This window comes from Haplochromis burtoni, unplaced genomic scaffold (genome assembly GCF_018398535.1).
Source record: "Haplochromis burtoni strain Fernald_Lab_line unplaced genomic scaffold, NCSU_Asbu1 Contig_96, whole genome shotgun sequence".
Lineage (NCBI taxonomy): Eukaryota > Metazoa > Chordata > Actinopteri > Cichliformes > Cichlidae > Haplochromis > Haplochromis burtoni.
In genome coordinates this window covers 967,367-988,569 of record NW_024582457.1, presented here as the reverse complement: position 1 = coordinate 988,569, position 21,203 = coordinate 967,367, and the positions used below count along the sequence as shown (strand labels likewise).

Below are 21,203 nucleotides of genomic sequence, written 5' to 3'. Positions count from 1 at the left end.
ACGATTTTCAAAAATCGCTTAACTAGGTTGGGATAATTTTCTGAAAATTACCCGAGCATGATAGAAGAAAGTGAGTTCCAGCTGAGGCAAGGACTTGAGTTTAGTGCACATTTTTTTGCAACACCTCATTTTGCCATCAGCAGCATCAAAGTTGCGATAGTAACAATACTACGTTTTTGTTTGCTTTACATATCACAAAAATGTGATTGCTTCTGGAGCAAGATATTTGCTAAACCTTCAAATTATTGTTTGGATGACATGCTAGATCAGCCTACATCCAGCGGCTTGCAGTGTGTAATATCACCGTTGGGTCGTCAGAGGCTGGTGTGCATTCTATGAAGAAAGGTTATCTCGTCCTTGTCTTGAAAGCTGACATTTGTTCTCATAAAGGCCATTGTGTTGGTGCCAGATGGAATTAACTGACATGTGGGGTGCCTGCACTCTGTCCCTCATTTTGTGGACCAGTCCCTGGCTCGAATGTGCTTCCTTTGATTTATTCTATTTTAATAATTTTGGTCTGATTATGTTCTCAGTATACTTACATTCACATGCAAAACCACTACAGCCTTTTCAGAACACGTTCATACATTATGACTTTAGCGGTAGCTCTTTTAAATATGTGCGTGTTTGCTGTAAGCTCCGTAAAAGGCCAAGAGGGCAGGTGAGTGTGTTTGTATCTGTATCCTGTAATGTTTATGTGGTTTTTCACGTTGGTGCAGTGGTGAGCTGGAGTGACTGCAGTATAATAGAACTCGTCCCTTTTATCTCACAGCCGAGATGATGTGTGACACGAGGCCTACTTAGAAGTGCGGATCACTTTTTTAAGGAATTAGGCAAGCTTGTCTTCTCTGCCTTTCTTTTTAGCCCCCATTTTTGGTTGGTTGGTGTTTTTTTTGTTCTCTGCTATTTGTCTCCAGTTATTTATTTATTTTTATTACAGATTCTGAGCTTTTCCGCTGTCAGTCATTGTGTATTGTAAGGTACCTGCATTCACGCCTGCACAAACTCGCACACTTACCATACAAAATACGAGGTTGTTTGTGCTCACTTTTAACCCACACCTGTCACAGTTCTCGGGTGATAGTGATGACAGTGCGTCTTGCTGAAGGAGACGCTGTTTTGTTCATGAGTTTGTTGTTGTTCGCGAGTTTGAGGACGACACGGCGGAGGGGGGCGGCGTCGCAAACCGATAAACCAGAGCAGCTGTCATTGTCCAGATCTGTCCTGTTTTTTGGGGGGGGTTTATGCCCCCCCTCATCACTGTGTCCCTTTCCCCAGATTGACCAAAGAGGTCAATTGCCAATTTGCCAGTGCCAATGTCTTTGTCAGGAAACAATATTAATTTTGGCTAATTAGGACCTAAAGCTAATGAGCACTACAGATAATGAGCTCATTTATAATCCATAAAACAACTGCGGCGTGTTATGGGATGGAGGGAAAAAAACTGTGATGGTGGCAAATTCAGCTGCAGCGTAACAAACAGTCTGGACATATGCGTTTACACACACACACACACGGCATCCTCTTCAACACACTCATGCTCTCTTTTTCTTTCTAATACACAGACACTCACATACATGCACGCACACACACTTAAGGCTCTGGCATGTCTGCATTGCAGTCCTGTACTGGTCAGCTTAATATATTTTCAGCCAAGCTTTTCAGACAGTGACCATCTCGTCCCCTTTATTTTCTATGTGCATCTCCTCTCCTCTCTCTACCTTTGTAATTCCAGCTGTTACCTGTCTCACACAGAAAACAGTGGGAGTTCAGATAGGAAATGTGATGTGGAGGGAAAAGAAGAAGAAATGAAAAGAAAAATTGGGGGGGAAATATCATGGGAGGAAAGTGCTGGAGGAATATTGAAGGAAAAAAATGAAAAAGAGAGAATGAAGGATTAATGGAAGGGAAGAGGCAGGCTGAAGCAATAAGGGGGTGAAGGAAAACATGGATGTGAAAGTGATACACACATGGAGAAATTGGAATAGATACTGGCAAAGGAGGCAATGAGAGCAAGAGGGCTTCACAGCAGATGGACATGAGAGAGAGACAGTGGGAGAGGGAGAGAGAGCAAGAGAGAAAGAGAAGCTGAAGATAGAGCTGTGGTTGTACCTCTGCCCAGCCAGACAAAGTCCAGCTGGCGTTGACTTGGCCAGTTAGTCAGCTAAACCTAACTGAGCTGGAGCTGACCGGGATCAGACATGCTCGGGTGGCATCCAGACCAGAGTGTCGTTTTGCAACTGTTACGGTACACCTGTCTGGTGAGGCCGAAGTCCCAGAGAGATTCCCGAGCTTGGCTGCCGCCGCTAAGTTATGTTAAGTTTCCAACAATAAAATAGGAGTAATGTGATGCTATAATAACGTGATCCAGGGGTGTCAAACATAAGGCCCGGGGGCATGAATTGGCTTGGCAATAACTCAATCTGGCCTACTGGACAGCTTTGGAAACCATGAAGAAATGCATAAAATATTGACTTTTAGCTGTATTTTCATAAATTTTACAGCTTTCTCTTTACTAACATGGCCATTCTTGCTGCACTAAAGTTCATTTGATTTTTCACCATCTACTGCAGAAATGCAATTTTTCAGCATTTCTTTGTCACATAGAAAAAGTGAGACACATTGTTGAAAATATATAATATATTTAATATATAGTTAAAAATTACAAAATAAGTATTGAAAACATCACCATTTTCCAAACTAAATATATTTCTCAGGGTGCTATTGACATTTCTCCAGGTGTCGGTAACAACCCATCCAATCCATACATGTCGGTGGCAACTTGGGAAGTCGACAGTTAGCAGCATGGACGGTCAGCATCAATGCTACTTCCAAGATTTCCAATTTTGCTTTGAGAAAGTTGTGTTGTTCCTTTGCTGTTAAGAGATATCTGCGACTTGAGAACTTGCTGATAAAAACAGAAAGGTTACCATTGCTGTCTGAAGCATTTCAGCTGGAACTGTTCCTTAGACAAGGCGGGACACTTAGATAGACACTGAAGTGGATACTTCAACACCATTTTCGGTATTTTCAGTGTTAACAAAAAAACCAAACATTTATTTCCACAGACAAGTCTCCATTAAGCTGCTTTTTATAAAACTTGAGAAGAGTTTTATAAAATAACAGGTGTGTTTTACTGTCTTTACATGTAGCCCTGTTTTACTGTGTAATCACTCTTTTGTAAATGTATATAGTCTTGTCTTTGTACATGCAGTGTTCCTCATGAATCCTGTTCCTTTAGGTTCTGTATTTTTTGCTCGTACCTTTTGGACTGTTTCTCTAATTTTTGTGCTTTGCCAGTAAAGACATTTCCTCATTACCTCTCCAGACTGTGTCTTGTACTTGGAACCTCTCTTGAACATCATGCCACATAACAGAGGATGACAAGTATTTATTGATTGGCAGCTTTAGTATTACCAGTAATAATTACTTTACTGACCTGAGGTGCTCAGGTAGCTTGGTAGTTATTTAATAAATATTTAAAGCATGGGCATTTTGTAAGCTTTCCAGGAACTAGAATGCACTTCAGTGCAACTCATCTTAGTCTACAACATGTCTCCATGCAGTTCCTTGCAATATATACATAGAAATTGCAAAAAGGCCTGTAGAGTTTAAGCTACAGACTCTACAGGCCTCAGCTGAATGTTGCCTCATGTTAAATGTTAAAGCTCTTGACAGTACAATGAGAAAAAGACTGGACAAGTATGGCCTGTTTGGAAGGGTTGCCTGGAGAAAGAAATCCTCTCTGAGCATTGCAGCACGGGTTGCAAGCTTGCATCTAAACAAACCACAAAACTTCTAGAACAATGTCCTTTGGACAGATAAGATGTTTGGTTTTCTCCAAATGTGGTGCTGTGCATCATGGCCAAAGACAGCATATCAAGACAAATACGTCACAGTAAGCATAGTGGTGGAGGGATGATGATTTGGGATTGTTTCACAGCCAAAAGGACCTGGGCATCCTCTTCTGTACACCACAGTGTTCTAAAGTCAAACATGAGGCCGTCTTTCTACTGGATCATCACTCAGTTTTTTTCACACACTTCTGCATTTTGTCTCAGTTTTTGTTGTTCTTTTTTCTTTTTTTTCTTTGTTTTTTTTTTAAAAAGAATAAGAAGGACATTTTTTTATTTTATTTCAGAAGGGTTCCATATTAGTGACAACAAGAACTTTAGCTCACCTCTCACTTGCCAGAGCCTCATTCTTGACCCTAGCTCCTGCCTTACCCCCAACATCTCCATCCACATTCGCAGGGCTGACAGAAACAACATCAACCTTATATTTCAGCAATACAGGGGACAAATGATAAACGTGTAAACGGGAGAGAAAAGGTCAAAAGGGAGAAGCTTTTGTTTTAGTGTGGATGTGTTTATGTGTGTGTGGCTTCACGGTGAAAGTGGCATGTTCCATTACCCGACCATGATTTAGCTTACTCTGAGGTAATAGTCAGTCCTGGAGGGGTCAGCAGAGGGCCAGTGTGGGAGAGGAGGGCATGTAGGGAGAGAAACGAGAGGTAAACAACAGAATAAGAACTGGCTTGAAAATTGAGCTTAGCAAGAAAAAACAGATGAAAAGAGCAAGACATGAAGAAAGAAAGAAAATGAAAAAACTGGGCATTCTTCACAAAGTGCCGTTGTTGATGGACATTTTGGCATATTGGCAGGACTGGTGCGGTTTGGGTTGGATGTGTGTGTTTTGGGCAGGCATTTGCTTTTGTGACAACGACAGGCCAGGCTGGCTGAGCCGTCACTCCAGAAGCCTTAGCAGCACACAGCCACCTGTCCACTCCTATCAGCGCTGCCTGTGTCCCTCTGTCTGGCCTCCACAAGCAGGACGGAGCGTGACGAGAGGATGACAAAAAACGAAAGCGAGAGAGAGAGAGTGGGGGAACAGCAAGACTGTGATGGGATGGAACAGAAAATAGCAAGAGCAAAGAGCTTTACTGTGTGATCGGAGACCGAATGGAGCTGCGTGTGAATTTGCAGTGACAGGTCTGTCCCCCTTCACCAATGCGTGGGATGACTGTCCACTAATGTCCTTCACTGTCCTCCAAGTTTCTCAGCGTGATTGGTTAGTCACAGCCTTGTCAGTCAGTGTTTTCATCACTTCAACATTTGGGTGTATTAGAAAGCCAATCCTGAGCCGGACATCCAATCAAATGCCTCTTCCTCAGATCGCCGTGCGATCGCTCTTATCATACGCAAGGCAACCAATGATTCGTGTCTGGACGGGAGTCAGCTTCAAAAATTATTTGCTAGAGTTTCTAATGGTATTCTTTTATGTGAATTATTTCTTTTTGTCTTTAAAATATACTTAAAATAATCAGAGTGTTAGGATGCCTGGGTCGTTGACCCAGGGTTTTTGAGTTTATTATATTATTTATTATTTCTAGTCTTTGGTTTCTTTGAGTTCTGTCTTATGGTTTATGTTTCTGTCTTCTCTAGTTGCTCTGTCTCCCCTGTCAGCTGTATCCCCTTGTCTAGTTCGCGTCTCTGTGTATCCTTAGTTGCTATATCCCCGTGTCCAGTCAGTGTCTGTGTCTGCCCTGGTCCCACGTCTTTGTTTCCTCTGTTGCAGTGCGTGTGAGTCTGTGTCTTTAGTTCAGTCTGTGTCATGTTTCCTGTTTTATTTTGAAGGTCCTTGTCTGAGGTTAATGTATCTGGTTTTGCTTCCCCTTGTCTCGTTAGGCCTGATTTGCCCCAGCTGTGTTTCCCTCCTGTTACCCATTCCCTGATTGCTCCCTCTGTGTATTTAAGCCCTGTGTTTCTCTGTGTCTGTGTTGTGATCTACCGTTTATTTTGCTGTGTGTTTTGTCTGCCTGTGTAAGTTATTTGGATTCTTACTTTTGTTCTGTTTGAGTTCAGTATTAAAAGCTGTTTCAGTTTACGTTTGTCTCTGGAGTCTGCACCTTGGGTCCTTTTCCTGCCTGCACACAGCCGTCACATAACACAGAGTTGCAGTTCCCTATGACATTCATCATTGTGCACCTTAAAATACACAAAAACCTTGATGCCTCTTCTTCTGGAATCTCAACAGGAAACAAACGGATCACTTTGACTTTGTTCTGTTTTGGCAAGGTTACAGCATAGTGAGGAAGAATTTTTATTTTAAGCTGTGAACAGGTACCCAAACCATTTGTTTCCAGTACACTTCGCCTCCTTTTTAAGCTCTCTAATAGCGATTGCCTCCTTTCTATAGAAGACAGCCATGAATCTGTACACTACATATGCTACATTCACAGTCAAACTGCGTGTTTCTTTGTGCTTCTCTCAGACATTTCATTAATCACTTAAACAGAGGTTCCACAGGAAATGTACATCAATATGAGTACTTCTACATTTTCATAGCTTATAAATATGTTTATCTTGTGTTACTGAGTATGTTCAGGCTGTACACAAAAGTTATACGCACAGATGTTGAGTGTGTGCTTTAGGAGGCGTGTATTTCTCTCAGGAGTGGCTAAAGAAAAGGCAGAGGGTGTCCGCTCATCCGTGACAGATTTAGTCATAAATCTGTCGGATTAATACACAGCCTCTCAAGGACTCTTATGGTGTATGTTGTTGAAACACAGGAGTCACTTAAAGCCAGACTCAAGGTACAATTTGTCTTTGGCTCGATTCCACATCGCAGTTATTGATGTCACCAGCACGTGTGTGAACACTTAAACATAAGTACACGTGCATACAGGAGAAAGGAAGCTGAAGAAATGAATGAGAGGAAGATGAAATGGAATACGGCAAATGTTTTGTTTCAGAGGAACTTTTGGGAAGATTTTTGTGTGGTAAATCTACTTTGTTTTGCAGCAGCAGACAGATATAACATCCTTTAAAGGGTTCTAGCTGTGATTTGTGTCCACTACCCAACAGGAACATTGTAGTCCTCTGCAGTTTTCAATTTACAAATGGGTTGCATTTGTTTATTTGAGACATAAAGACTTGGAAACATTATTGGTGAGCCATTTTCTCTTTTTTCCCATCTTTTTATTGTTAGCTATTTAACTGACCACCGTGGGGGAAAAGGTTTTACTGTCAGTCTCCGTATTTATTTTCATCCTACGGGGATATAAACTAACAGCATGCATCCTTTTTTCAGCTATTAAAGATGCCTCCCAAACACGTACTTCGCTCTTTATATGGAAATGGAGGTCCAAGCACTTATTTTCTGGCCACCACACTATTGTCATTCCAGGTAGATCTGTTTAGTTTACTTCTACGTCCAACTGGCTTCCCCGAGGCAACCTGTATCTGTAGACGTTAACAAAGCGCACAACACCGTGGGCATAGAAAGCAGCAGTGAGTTGATTTTAACTCATTTCCATCTTATTTCTAAAGGAATAGAAGAAAGATTCATTTGCTGTGTTTTTGACTGGTGGCAAGGGTGTAACTCATTGCATATGCCCCCAAGAGGTCTCTTAAAAGCATGAGTCTGAAACTGCTTAAATCCCTTGATGGAATCTGACTCATAAATTAGTCTCAAAGTGTTTCACATGAGCCAAATTGACTGATGGAGTTAAGTTTGTACGTTGCTATGACTGCCGAGGGTTTTAACTGAGAAGTGCATTGTGCTTGATGCTTGAGAGTCCATTTATGTCTCTTCACTCACTCAGGATGTGTTGTGAGGATCTCACATTGCACCTCACCTGTGTGAGGTGTGGAAAAGAGCAAAAAGTTATTTTATTACATCCAGATCAATTCTTTCCCCATATCATTGATCATTTATTGTAACTAACAAATTAATACCTCCCTTGTTTCAGAAATGCTCATATGGATCCTGCTGCTGTCTGATGCTCCAGATATATATAATGAATTCATAAGAAAGACAGCTACAAACACATGAAAGTATTAAACATATCATCTCTACAGTGCACAACAAGACTAGAAAATGCAAATATTTTAGAAATTACTCCAAAATGTGTTTAAAACTTATATATTGTTGTTTATTTGAACTTTTTTCTGTCCAGAAATGCAGGTAAATAACCGTAATTTGTTGATTTAATCAAATACTAGTTTTTGTAAAACTGTAAATGTGAAAATGTATGCATACCAACAAAAATTATCGTTTTGATTCAAGAGATTGCACACACAGGTGGATTAACCATTAAAAACATGACTGTATCATGAACCTTACATTGGGAAGTGGTCTAAAAAAATTGATAAAATTATTATTGTTGAGTCTCAATATCTGATTTGGGGACATATTCTGTCCTTATTTCCGTATTTTTTATATATTTTTATATATGGTGAATATAGAAATATTCCACATGCATGTGAGGTATTCTGTGATTTCAGCTCACATACTGACACTGGCCAGAAATTCTTTGTCCACATCTCAGCACCAAAACGGATCTTCTATAAAACATAAAATATAAATGACCAGAGTATGCAGAACTCAGGTTTTGCATACCTGATTTCTTTAAAATCCAAACTCTTTTCATCTTGATTTTGTCTCTCTCACTTACCTCTTCAGTATCATGTCCATGACAGACTGAGATTTTTCTAAAATTCAGCGTCACAGTACAGTATTTACCTCAACTAAGACAAAGTCAGTAATAGGTCAGATTAACAAGATTCACCATAGCACATATTCCATATACATGAATAGGGACTGGTGCATTGGGGTGTGCATGCTCTGTTACCACACTGTCAGATATACCACAAACAGAGACTGCTGGTAGCTATTGCAGCCGAGTATATTCAGTAGAATTTCCTTCTGTATGTGTGTAAGTTTATAGCACAGCTTTATGGAACAACATTATCGGATATTACCCTGTTGCTTCATTCAGGTTACTCTCTCGCTCTCGCTTTTTATGATATGAGTGTTTGCGTCCTTGCATTGTGCTGCAATGGCATATAATTTGCACATGCTCTCGTTTGCTTTTGTGCTTTAGCTCTGCGCTTGCTATCTGTGATGCTGAAAAGTGTACGGCACTGTAGCTTGGAGTCACACTCTCATAATCACAACTGTTCTGTTTGACAGATGTGAAATTTTTTTTGCTTCTCACCACAATCTGTTTTCAAATTTTCTTCACGTGGTAATCTATAAAGTGGCAAATGCTTCACTTTAAAGTAGAAGTGCGCTGTATGAAATTAGCTCATGCTGCCAGTTAACTTATGACAGTGTTTGCCTGTGTGAATTTTTGATGGCAGTGATTGATGTGAGGCAGCGCGGCTTCAGCTTGGCATTGCTGATGTGTTTGAAGGCTCTCTTTGTCAGCGGATAGACAGTGCAGTAACATGAGTGGCATCATACTGACTCATCAGCCAAGTGATTGCATGACTTCAGTCTTACTGGCCCTGCCTCAAGACAACCCATCAAGTATTTATACAGAGCAGGTAAAGATCAAGATTCTCTCCAGCACCATCCTGCACAGTCAGTCAATCTCATATAGTTCGAGGTGGCTTCATCCATTCTTTCTTTTTTTTCTTCTTTTTTTTTGTTTGCCCCTGCTGGTAGACAGCTGAACATTGCCCATATATCCATTAAGCCTCTGTGCTCCATAAAATTTAAAGCTATAATTCACTGCATGCCTGAAATTGCAGTGCTGACAGTGCCTGTCCCAGTGAATCAGAACTCAGATGAACGAGAGGTCTAGAGATGTCACCAACATAATAAACAGGGCTTTGGCCTACAGCCCCTTTTCTTTCCCAAGCCTGAGGCCCCAGGGCAGGGCCGAGGCTAGTCCCCGTCTAACACGCACGACTCTTATTGATCCAGCAGGGATTGATGTCCTCCAGCGGCTGATTTAGCTCCCCCCACGGGCCCCCATGCCTTTTCTAAAAGGTTGGGCTCAGTAAAACATCCAGGTGTTGCTCTCTATAGGTTGGCAAGTCTTCCTTGCTTTTTTCCTCCTCCTCTTCTTCCTCAGTTTCAGGCTTATGCCTTATGGTAGTGTGAATTTCAGTCCTGACATAGTGAAGCAAAAATGGTTTGTCTTTACGAACTCATGCTTTTGGGAAAGTGCTTGCAGTAATGGGGTGTATTTGTTACTCCCTTTAAGAAACATCATTGTTCTTCCTCCTCCCTTCCACTAACATCTACCCTCATTTTTCGCTGCTTCCTTATTGTGGCCATCTCACACTCCAGCCCAGACATTTAAACCTAAATGCTCTCATTGTTTTCTTTAAGCTTCTCAGTTAGGTATCCGTCCTCTTTGATTCTGTAAGCAGGTGGAAAGTGTTTTTATTTAACATTCAATCAACATCTTTATGGAACCATCACAGCTTGAGTGAGTAATCTGAAATTTGTGGGGTCTTAAGAAGAAAGTCTCAGATACTTGATCTGCAAATCTAACAAGATGTGGTAGCTGTTTCAGTTCAGTCCCTAGATGTTTTTGTGGGCTTACCTTCCTTTGCTGTGTTTCTGACCCACTCATTCTCATTCCTATGCTGCCAGAAGCAGCGGATGTCACAGAGATATGCACAAGGTGTCCCTCAGGATCTGTGCTGTGATTCACTGGTCGCAGCAGTGTAGGATGCTGTATGAGAGGCTAGATTTAATTTCGGTTTTTTTTTATGTTTTATGCTGTTTAACTTTTTTCTCTCTGATTGTTAGTTATATTTACACACAAAGCATCTTGATCAAGTTCATGATGGCAGTTCTTGCTGTCCTGGTAATGACGATGTCTCTGACTTTGTGACTTTAGTGTCACTTTACAAACGTGAATACAACCAAAAAGTGGAGAGAAAAGTGAGGAAGTAAGAGGTTCCGAGGACAATCGTAGAGAGAAAGGTGAAGTAGAGAGATGGTTCCTCTCGCCCATTGCTCTTGTCATGAATGCAGTGTTGCAGACTAGAAGGGGTGGGGAGGGGGCAATATTAATGTGCACTGTATCATTCATAACAGTAATACTGGCATCACTTGCTGCTAAATAGCATCATTTGTCAGGCAAAAGGGCTTGGTGTCACAGTGTTAGAGATAAGCATTAGAGGGATACCTACGCTACACACACACACACACACACACACACACACACACACACACACACACACACACACACACAAACACAGCTGTGTATATGTGACTTTAGAGGACATTGCACTGACTTACATTCATTTTCTTTACTCCAACCTAAACTATAACCATTAGTTGCCTTACGTTAACCAAAACATTACATTCACCTTACATGTTAATACTTCAACCTAAATCACGACCCAAAGTATTTTACACCTTTTTTCTTTACCCACAATCCTGAAAATGAATCCTAATGTTAAACTAACACAGCATAAATCTAACTTGAAATGAAAAAACACAGTGTTTCAAAAATCTGTAAGAAAAAAACCAAAACAAAATGATACAATTAACCACTTTTCTACAATTTGTCGTTTATTGAAATGTCTAAATCTTTTTTCTACCTTAATTTATGCTAAGAATGTCTTTCACCAAAGTATAATATCCTAATACCTCAGAAATTTCCATATTTGAGGACAAAATAAATTATGTAGATCCTATTGTCTTTATCTAAGTACACCCATTTTGCTCTGTTAATGTCTATAACCTTAGGCAAGGTTAAAAAAAATCTGTTAATAAAACAAAACTGACCCACAGGAGCCAGAAAAGAAGTTCTCAGGCAGTGTTATTGGTCTCTGCACTAAATCTCTATGTAAAAATTTTATTTATTGCAATAATATATAACTGCACACATATTTGGTGATATAATATATTAGCATCTAGAGCAGCCCTTCGTTTGTCTAATCAGGGCAGAGAATCTAACTCATATTCTCAGTAAGTTGGTCTCGGTTCATCTTTCTTCTCAGCAGTAAGAGTTAATCTTCCACAAGACTGTCTCTCATACATAGTCTGAAATGAACATTTGTTATCCTTCACTCAAGTGTATGTCTACCCACGTGGAGCAGACAATTCGTTCACAGTCGAGAGGGCCAAAAGGAGGAGGAAAAAAAACAGTTATTATTGATGACTATGGGGTAAAATGCTTAATTTGCACCGTCTTCAACCAAATTATAACTCATATTGAAAGCAGCTGAATTTGCATAAATCTCATTAGACTGCAATGAGAGGGGTTCATAAATCGTTATATTAATTAGTCATTTTTGCCACCCTTTCATAAGAAAATGGGGTGTATTAATAAAACGAGAGGGGTGTGTGATTGTGAAGCCTAATTGGTCACTGTATTAAGCAGTGTGGTGCGCAAGTGACAGATTTGATTTAGTTTGGCTTCACTTCTGTTGTCTGGCCAGGGAGGGGGGACAAGTGTTTGTGTCTGTGCAATTATTGAATGATCTGTTTATTTTCTCTTCTGTCCATGCACTCATTTTAAAAAAACAAACCTGTTCCTAATTAACAGTCAAATGCTTACCTCAGCATATATCACCCTGAGGTCAAGAGGCAGTCAAAGAAAATTACACCCAAGATTAAGTTTCTGTGTTTCCGTGAGGTTATCCTGTCTTGACATTTAGGATAAATTCTCACATTTTTGAATTTACAAACAGCATTTTTTGCATTAACAGTGTGAGCACAAATAGCAGTTACAAGGCAAAGATAAGCCCACAGTGTTTTGGTATAGTCTTCTTCTTCTTCTTCTTCTTTCGGCCGATCCCTTAATCTCCCTCCATGTCATCCAACCCGTGACAACAATCCTCCGCCTTTGTCTTTGGCCAACACAAGCACAGTTTCCACCGGCACCCTGTTGGCCAACAACACTGAGGACGGTCATTCTTAACCTGGACCCCGACCGATCATTGATGAGCCGTGTGTTTGATTTGGCAAAGATTTTTGCCGGATGCCCCTCCTGACATAACCCACATTTATCTGGGCTTGGGACCAGGGAAATACACTGGCTTGGCTGGGTTCTTGCTCTAGTCCATCCATTCATTTTCCCAAGCACTTATGCAGCTAGTGAGGAGGGTGCTGGAGCCCATCCCAGCTATGATAGGTTGAGAGGCAGGAAACAAACACGGGCAAAGTCTGTCACCGGACAGATCAGAGGCACAGGGCAGAAATGAATAGGAATTTCAAACTAGGTATCTGTGAAGTGACAGTGACTGGTATCTTAAAGTATTTTATGTACTGTATGTTTTGGACTTTAGTGAGGAAAACCTTGCCTCTTTTTAATATATATAATATTATTTACAATGCTGTGCTCAGGCAGTTTGACCCTGGAGGGTAATGAGCCTTGCCAACCAGCTTGGAGGTCTTGATACCGTCTTCTGTGCCGCTCTTAAACACAGCCTCATGATACATCTGTCCAGCGTGGCGGATTAACCTTTATGATAGCACGCCACCTCTGGTTTTGATTAGCCAGCTTCTACTGTTTATGATGAATGAAGCCCGTGAGCTGCTGCAGCTCCAATTAAAAATCCTTTGCTCCTGCACGCTACTGCATTTCTTTGTGCTGAGCCTTTGTGTGTTTTCAAGTCGTCTTCAGCCGTTACACTACCAGGACATCTGGAGTTTTACAACATATAGTTGTTGTGGTTCTCTCTTTTTTAGTAGGTTTCCTTGAATATAATGTTGAGAAGTCAGAGTTTCTGTCACAATCATGGTACCTTGTTAACTCTTTTGCATTTTATTTTGATGTATTTATTTATATATATTTTTTTTTTTTGATCAATTTTTAATGCAAGGCTAACTTTTACATGTAGCATGCAAATTGGAAATTCTGACAGGACAACTGCATTTGTGTGAATATTCAGGAATTGCGTGCTCTCACAAATCAGCGCTTTCTAAATTGGCTCAGTCATTAAAAATTTGTTGATGCCTACTTTGACTTTGCAGGACTTCTGACCTTTGACTCTCTCGCTGACAGGTTCATCGGTGGCCCAGCTGAAGGCAGATGATCCTGAAGGGGAACCCCTCATCTATGGGGTTTCAGGAGAAGAGGCCATGAAGTATTTCGCTGTGACCAAAGAAACCGGTGTGGTCTGGCTTCGACAGCAACTCGACCGTGAGGTACAAACAAACAAACTCGTGCACACACATACTAAATGCTACACACACGCTCATACATTACCAAAGCAAATGCACCGGGTACAAGAAAAGACACACAGAACAATTTTGAAAATAGGATACGCGGCGTAAATTATCAAATGATGAAAGAGTCCCGAAAAGTGCAAAACAATGTGAGGGGAAAAGCACAAAGGACGTCGAGCTCAGAGTGGCTTCTGTAGCTCCTTTTTGTTTTCTGTCTCTGATTTTCTGCTCTGCTCCTTTGCATTACATGTCTATGCAAATTTTGTACTGATATAGATCTCTGTCTCCACCAGACCAAGTCAGAGATGCAGGTCGAATTCTACGTGAGTGACAATCAAGAGGTAAGAGACCGATTTGCACTGCGTTCATAGTTGTGACACATTTCTTCACACGCTGACATCCTGCATATAGCCTGACCTCATATCACACAGAGGCCTTGCAATCTGTCTCTTTTTCAGTCTCTCACTTTTACACTTACCCTTATTTCTCTTCCTTACATGACACCTGTCCGACTCAACACAGTATAGTTGCTGAAACAAGTGACATTCCACCTACTCTCCCCAGCGAGAAATCTGTCACACACCTGTCCTGTTTTCTTTGACTCTGAATTGTGGCTTTGTGTCACATTTACATTGACTCTTTGTCAGGAAACGTGTGGCAGTGGCTTTGGAACTATTTAACCAAGGTGTTTCTTTCCCCAGGTGGTCAAAGACACAGTTAACATCCAGATCGGAGATGTGAACGATAACGCCCCAAACTTCCATGGGCAGCCATACACTGTCAATATTCCAGAGGTGAGGATGCCCGGACGTTATTTACCGATTGTACTCGAGTGGAAATGAGACTGTGATTTTATTCATTACTCTGGTATACATGAAAAAGAAAAGTCATCATATGCAAGACAATTTCTGTATAATTTGCTGGTTTTTTGAACATCAAAACAATGTCAAAGTAAACAAAAAACTTTAAATCCAGTAGAAGAACATTTTCCTCTGGAATCTGTACTTCAAACTGATGAAAACTTTGGAAAACAAAGAGCTGCAATGAATTTTCAGAAACACTACGAAAACATAAATAAAATTCACCTCACCGTCATGCCTATTGCAACAGCTGTATCTGCACGGTGGCTACGTCTGATTTATGGTGATCATCTCCTATTCATAGTGCATTTTGGTCTTTGCCATGCTGGAAATAGCAGTGTTTTGCTGCACCTGTGATCTTCCCACGATTTCAGGAGTTGTCTTCCAGCTAATGTTTAGAGAATGTGTACAGCCTCCTTTGCAGGGAAGAGAAAACTCCAGTGCAAACCTCAATCTCTATTCTCTCCTTTCTCTGTCCTCCCACTGAATCGGCTACCTTCCTTCTCAGCTCTCACTTCTTTCCATCTTTGTGTCTCGTCTATGCCCTCTCCCTCATCTAATCCTTGATATGAAGTAATTGCCAGAGTGGAGGACTTCAAACAGGGACTGAAATCCACACACACACACACAAACACATACACATCCACAAGTCTTGTTGTGTTTATATTGAGCACATACCCCTTTGTGAGTCTTCACCAAATCTTCAAAGCCACTGGCTTTTTCTCTCCCAATCCATAAAGTCAGGCAAATAAATGGGAGAAATAAGGACTGTTTAGACGAGGCTGTTTAGATCACCCACCAGGGAAGATTCTCTCAGGCCATTGCATTGAACCGCCGCTAAGTTGTGTGGGACTCACTTATAGTCCACATGCAGACGTTTCAAGCTCTGCAAACAACAGGATTCAGTTTAGCCTTGAGAAAGCCATTAAACAGGGCTGCGTTTGACCCTCAGTCACTCACATACTGTTAGTTCCCTTGCATCACTTACTGAATTACTACTGCTGTCAATCCTGGCATCCTATTGATTAAAAAATTTAAGCTTATTTGTTTGAGGCTATAGAGAGTGGAAATAAATCAGACTCCAGTGTAGTCCCAGGCAGTACATACATCCGAGTTTTCCCCAGCATTTCTTTACATTGGAAATAGTGTAAGCCTGTAAAGTGAGCCATCGCTGAAAAAAAAACATGCAAACCATGTGTGTGTGTGCAAACACAATGTTAGACTAATGCAAGTGAAATATGTTTTATCACACATCTCAGTGAACTAAACTGCGTACTTTGCTCGACAAAATGAGACACTGCAATTTCATTCATATTTTCACGACTGCGTTGCAATCACAATGCAGCACACAGTCCAATCTGTACGCACAGAGCTCTTTATTAAGCCGCTCTCTTTTCCACTTAAATCCTTTGCCAGTTTTGGCAACTGTTTTCCTTCATTTCAAGTCAGCCTCTTCCTCATTTTGCCCTGTTTCTCCTTCCTCTACCCTTTTCGCCACCTTATATTATTTCTCAGCAACTTTAGTTACCTGCATTTTTATGGCCTCATTACTTCCGTGACCCTGAGCGACCTTTAGCGGGCAAAGCAAACATGCTGCAACATCACTTCATCATGCTGTCACTCACTGGACATGCCACAATGACTGCGGGTTAAAGTGCCATCAGCGCATCAAAGGAGAAGATGGGAAACGGCGATGAGTGTGGAGGATGAAAGAGTGGCAGAAGTAACAAAGCAGAGGCGACAAAGAAAGGATTCAAACAATGAGATTTACCGCAAGTGACAGAGAACGCAGGACGGAAAGAAAAGACCAGAAACAACACAAAGATTCTCGTGGGTTTTTCGAAGAAATAGGACAGGAGGTGTTATGAAGTGAGGCTCGACGGCACTGTCCAGATGAAGCAATGTGAGTGGCAAGGTGAGCAGTGCAGGAGGCAGAGTAGCAGAGAGTGTGTGTAAATGTCATTTTAATTTGTAGAGCCATAAAGAGGGTGAAGGGGAGCAGGTGGGCTGCTAGCATTCCCTCTGTCAGTGCTAATGAGCTCGCCAGATTTACAGCATCCACACAGTTAGGCAGCCAGCAGCAGAGACCGGATACAAAGAGCGACAACTATTACCTAAAATAATGTTTTGATGGAACAGCAGATGGGCTACAACACAAATCCATTACTGGATGAGAAGGCAGAGTGAACGTACAACACACAGAGAAGCATTTTTTCACATTTCCTAAACTCAACAAATAGTCCTCTATAAAGGGAGCCCTCTGTTGACAAGCTCAAAAGCTTTTGCTGAGTGTGCGTCTGTGCAGCACCGAGATCTGAGCAATTTGGAGCCCATCCGTTATTTAAAGACCAACCTTCCCAATACCTCACACACTCCTCAGCTCAGCTGCCTGACCCTTACACTCACCCACCGGGAGCCGGTCAGTGCCACTGAAATAATATCAAACGCCACCAGAAACAGCTTCTGTTAAGTGCGCCCAGTCTGTGCCACCTCCTGCTGTTCAGACAATCCTTGTTCTTGAACACAGTTTCCTTCTTTTTTATTTTTTTAGTCATTTATTCTCATCTAATCCTCGTTCTCTCCAGCATCTTTTTGTCATTCTCGCTTACACACACACACACACACACACACACACATATATATATATATATATATATATACACTTCACACAGATACATTTATTCAGAGTTTATAGCCATTATCTCTACTCAGTTTCCAATGACCCCTGCAAAGCATCACTATAGTAAAATGTGCTTTTTTTTTATTTTGGTTGAGCCCTCCACTCACAATATTGCAGAATTCAGATAGCATATCTTTTTCGTCCTCTAGTCAATACTCTCATTCACCCCTCCCTACAGTAGATATGCAATGCAGTGGAATCCTGTCTTGGATAACGCAGTAATGATGCACATGAGATTGTATAGCCGACTTCTGACCAGCGCTGTAATGCGGTGCATAAATGGATTAAACGTATTGGCAAACAAGCAGACAGGCAAGAGGCTCCTAGTGATATATACCCAAACTTTATCTGTTTACTGTCTCTCAGGTATGTCAGGCAGGTGAGCAAATCCCTCCTCAGCCTCTATTTTCTATCAGCCATATCTCAGTGTCCCTCTCTAACCTACGGTAATCTCTGATGAACTATGGCTGATGATATAAAGCAGAACAACCCAAGGTGGAAACCCTTCAGGTGAAAGTCAGACATCTAAAGAAAGAAAAGCCCTCCATTCTGGCGTGGAGTTGCTGTGCCTGTTTTTGTTTCTTTTCTTTTTTATAGAAATATACTATTAGGACTCATTCTTAGAAACTCTAGCTAGACAAATATCTATCTGCTTTCTCATATTTTGGATTAATTAGAGGGTTTTACCTGTTTATGCGTTTGTTTTATAAACGTGTAGAATTCAAATCTTCATTGTTTTAGCTTTCCGTTGTTGGCTACTACTTTCTCCCACAGGTTTGAGATGGATAGCATGAAGACATTTCACATGCTAAACACACAAACACAGAGGCAAATGCACTCATATTTTAGATAATATTGGCAGAGGGTGTTTGAGAGCTCCTATTATGCCTGCGAATGAGCTGTTTAGTGCTTGATGTAGGCTTTGGCAGCAAAGCAGAGGCACCTGCTATTTGATGTGCCCTCTGTCGCTGTCAGGTAGAACATAGACAAATCTGTTATATTCCTTTCTTCTTTGCCTTTGTTCACTTCTGAAAGCTGAAATTCAATCTCTACTATTTTATCACCTTCTGCCCTGTATCTTAGCGGGTTGCAGCATCTGAAGGTAATTTGTTTACCAGGTAAGAAAAAAATATCTTAGCCTAAAAAGCAAATACAGTATATGGATGCCTTATATCTTTACATTTGCAAGGTTGTCTGAGAACTTGAAAACAAAAGTCTTGCTTGTTGTGAAATACATTTCTTTTGAAATTATCCTCATGAAATATGTGTTACTGAGTGTTTACATATCCCACATATGCACTGCACGCAAACACAAACACACTGCACAGAAACACACACCTGCTTTCGATATGAAACTCGCAAACTCACTCCCTTTCTCTTTCATTTTCTCCCCCTCTCTCTCTTTTTACCTCCTAAAAGTCGGATTTGGCCCATAATTATATTAGTATCATCTCTCCTGGTCTCTCCTATGGTGAAATTGAATCTAGTGGTTACAGAGCTGAGTGGTGGCTGGTTGACAGGCGCAGGCCTCGAAGAGAATTCTGCTTGACACTAAGACCCTGAGCCCCATAGGGAGGGATGGAGGGATTTATGAAGAAAGAGGAAAAAAATGGATAAAGTGAGAAGGTTAAATGGGAAGCAGTCAATATTTTACTCACCTAAGGCACCATTTATAACTTTCCACTTTCTACAGTTTTGGTGCACAGAATCTAATCCTAGGGAAAAGTTGTACGTCCCCATTTTTGGAGAAGAAATGGGATGCTGTTCGAAATGTAGAGAAAAACCAAAAATGATTTCTAACCACGTAAAGCCTTTGGCGCAAATAGTATAAAGTCCGCTTGAAAATCTCGTAACTAATTAGGCAGAAAGGCGATGAATAATATGACTGGCAGTGTTGGGGTAATTGTTACTTTTCTTAAAAGTAGTGCAGTACGTTACCTAATTACTCACCAGAGAAAGTCATTCATTACACTGCTCATTACGTTACTCTCTTGTTAATCTATAAAATGACCTGAAACACATTGGCTCATAATGATGTTATACAAACAGACTGTCCCAGACCCTATCGTAATGAGGACACACATAGGACCTATGAACACAAAACCGACAATATCGCAACGCAACGCAACGATCAAAACCAGCCTAAAGACACTTCAGTTGAGACAGTGGTTCTATTTCAGAAACATAAACAGGACTGCTCATCACTGCTGTTTTTTACCTGTTGAAGTTCAGGCTCTGGCTGCTGGGCCGGGGTGGGAATGCACTCATCTTTATCACTCTGGGTTCTTGGCTAGCTTTGCATTAGCTCGCTGTCTGTGCAAATGCTTTCAGCGGACTTGAGTTCTGTCAACAGTATAATGCAGTCGTTTCCATCTTGATCACAGTTTGCACTTTACTATCACTCTCTTGTCCTTAAAAGTAAGTCCATATCTCTGCAGTAGACTGCTCCACCATTTATTTTCCTGCCCTCACACACATCTGACATCAGTTGACTGTAGCACAAGCGCGCAGAAGAAAAAAACCCATGTTTTTTAATTTGCCCAACGTGCAGATAGGGGCAGAATCTTTGTTACTTTGTTACTTTGCAAGTAACAACATAATTGTATCTGTAATGTAATGACAAAAATTAGCACGTGGCACATTAATACGCCTTACACCCAACACTGAGGACTGGGTGTGGGGAGTGGAAAATTGAGATCTATGTTTTGTCCTCTGTTGTCAGCTAACAGTTTACATCATGCCTACTTTTCTGAAGTGTTGCAATAGGTAAGCTGAACTTCATGTCTGCATTGCTCTTTCTGAATGGAATAGGTTCTTTTCTTTTTTGACTGATTAATTTTTAGACTTCAGTGAGCCTTTCTGGACAAAATAGCTACTTAAGGGAGTTGTCAGAGAGATTGTCGAGCCTGTACACCAATTTTTTCCCGCATCCTTTCCAGTCCAAGGGTTAACACAACACATAGTGCCAGGGCATCACATACTCTGCCATTCGTGAAGGTAAATCACCTTCTCTTCCTCTCTTTATCTTTCTGTCATTTACTTTATCCCGCTGAGCATGAAGAGCACCTTGATTTGTGTGCTACGCAGAGATGGGTGGAGAATTTGTCTGTCAAAAAAAGGGAGGGCTCATGTTTGCGAGTGACCATCGGAAAGTGTATTTCGGGGAGAGGGAGACAAGGGGAGAGAAAAAGCGAGGAGTAAAGAAAGTAAGGTGAGAGCGCACAAGGAAAGCCTGGAAAGGGGCAAGATTGAAGGGAGAGGGAGAACGGTGTGCACTCCCAAAAGCCATTAAAGTTTGATTCACCCACTCCTCACTCTTTGAATAAATCAACCTGTCGTTCCCTCTCTCCCTTTCTTTCAAGTCTGTGGTTCCCACCTCTCTGTGCCCACCCCCACCCTGCCTTTGGCACTCTCCTTCTCTCTAACACTCCGTTAGCAGAATTGTGAATTCTGACGAGTTTTGCCAACATAGAAGACAGCTACGCATGTTGTCAGTCCCTCCATATTTTGTAGCTGCTTGTGTTAATGTTTATGTGTGTATAGGAGACAGAGGAAGATAGAGTGCTAGCTCTCATGGCACTTTTGTGTTTTTTAGACCTTTCAAATACACGATTTAATCTGACAGCATCTGTACGTGTTGGCTACATGTACAGTGGGGCAAAAAAGTATTTAGTCAGCCACCGATTGTGCAAGTTCCCCCACTTAAAATGATGACAGAGGTCAGTAATTTGCACCAG

At 41.2% G+C, this 21,203-nt stretch overlaps 1 protein-coding gene across 2 annotated transcripts in view; it reads left to right on the top strand.

Moving 5' to 3' along the window:
* Positions 1-21,203, top strand: part of cdh23 (cadherin-related 23) — a 201,466-nt gene that overhangs the window by 29,627 nt on the left and 150,636 nt on the right. For both annotated transcript variants that reach the window (XM_042222847.1, XM_042222846.1), the window contains exons 4-6: positions 13,763-13,905; positions 14,220-14,267; positions 14,628-14,720. In XM_042222847.1, coding sequence (XP_042078781.1) covers positions 13,763-13,905; positions 14,220-14,267; positions 14,628-14,720 — 284 coding nt within the window. The remainder of the gene's footprint in view (positions 1-13,762; positions 13,906-14,219; positions 14,268-14,627; positions 14,721-21,203) is intronic.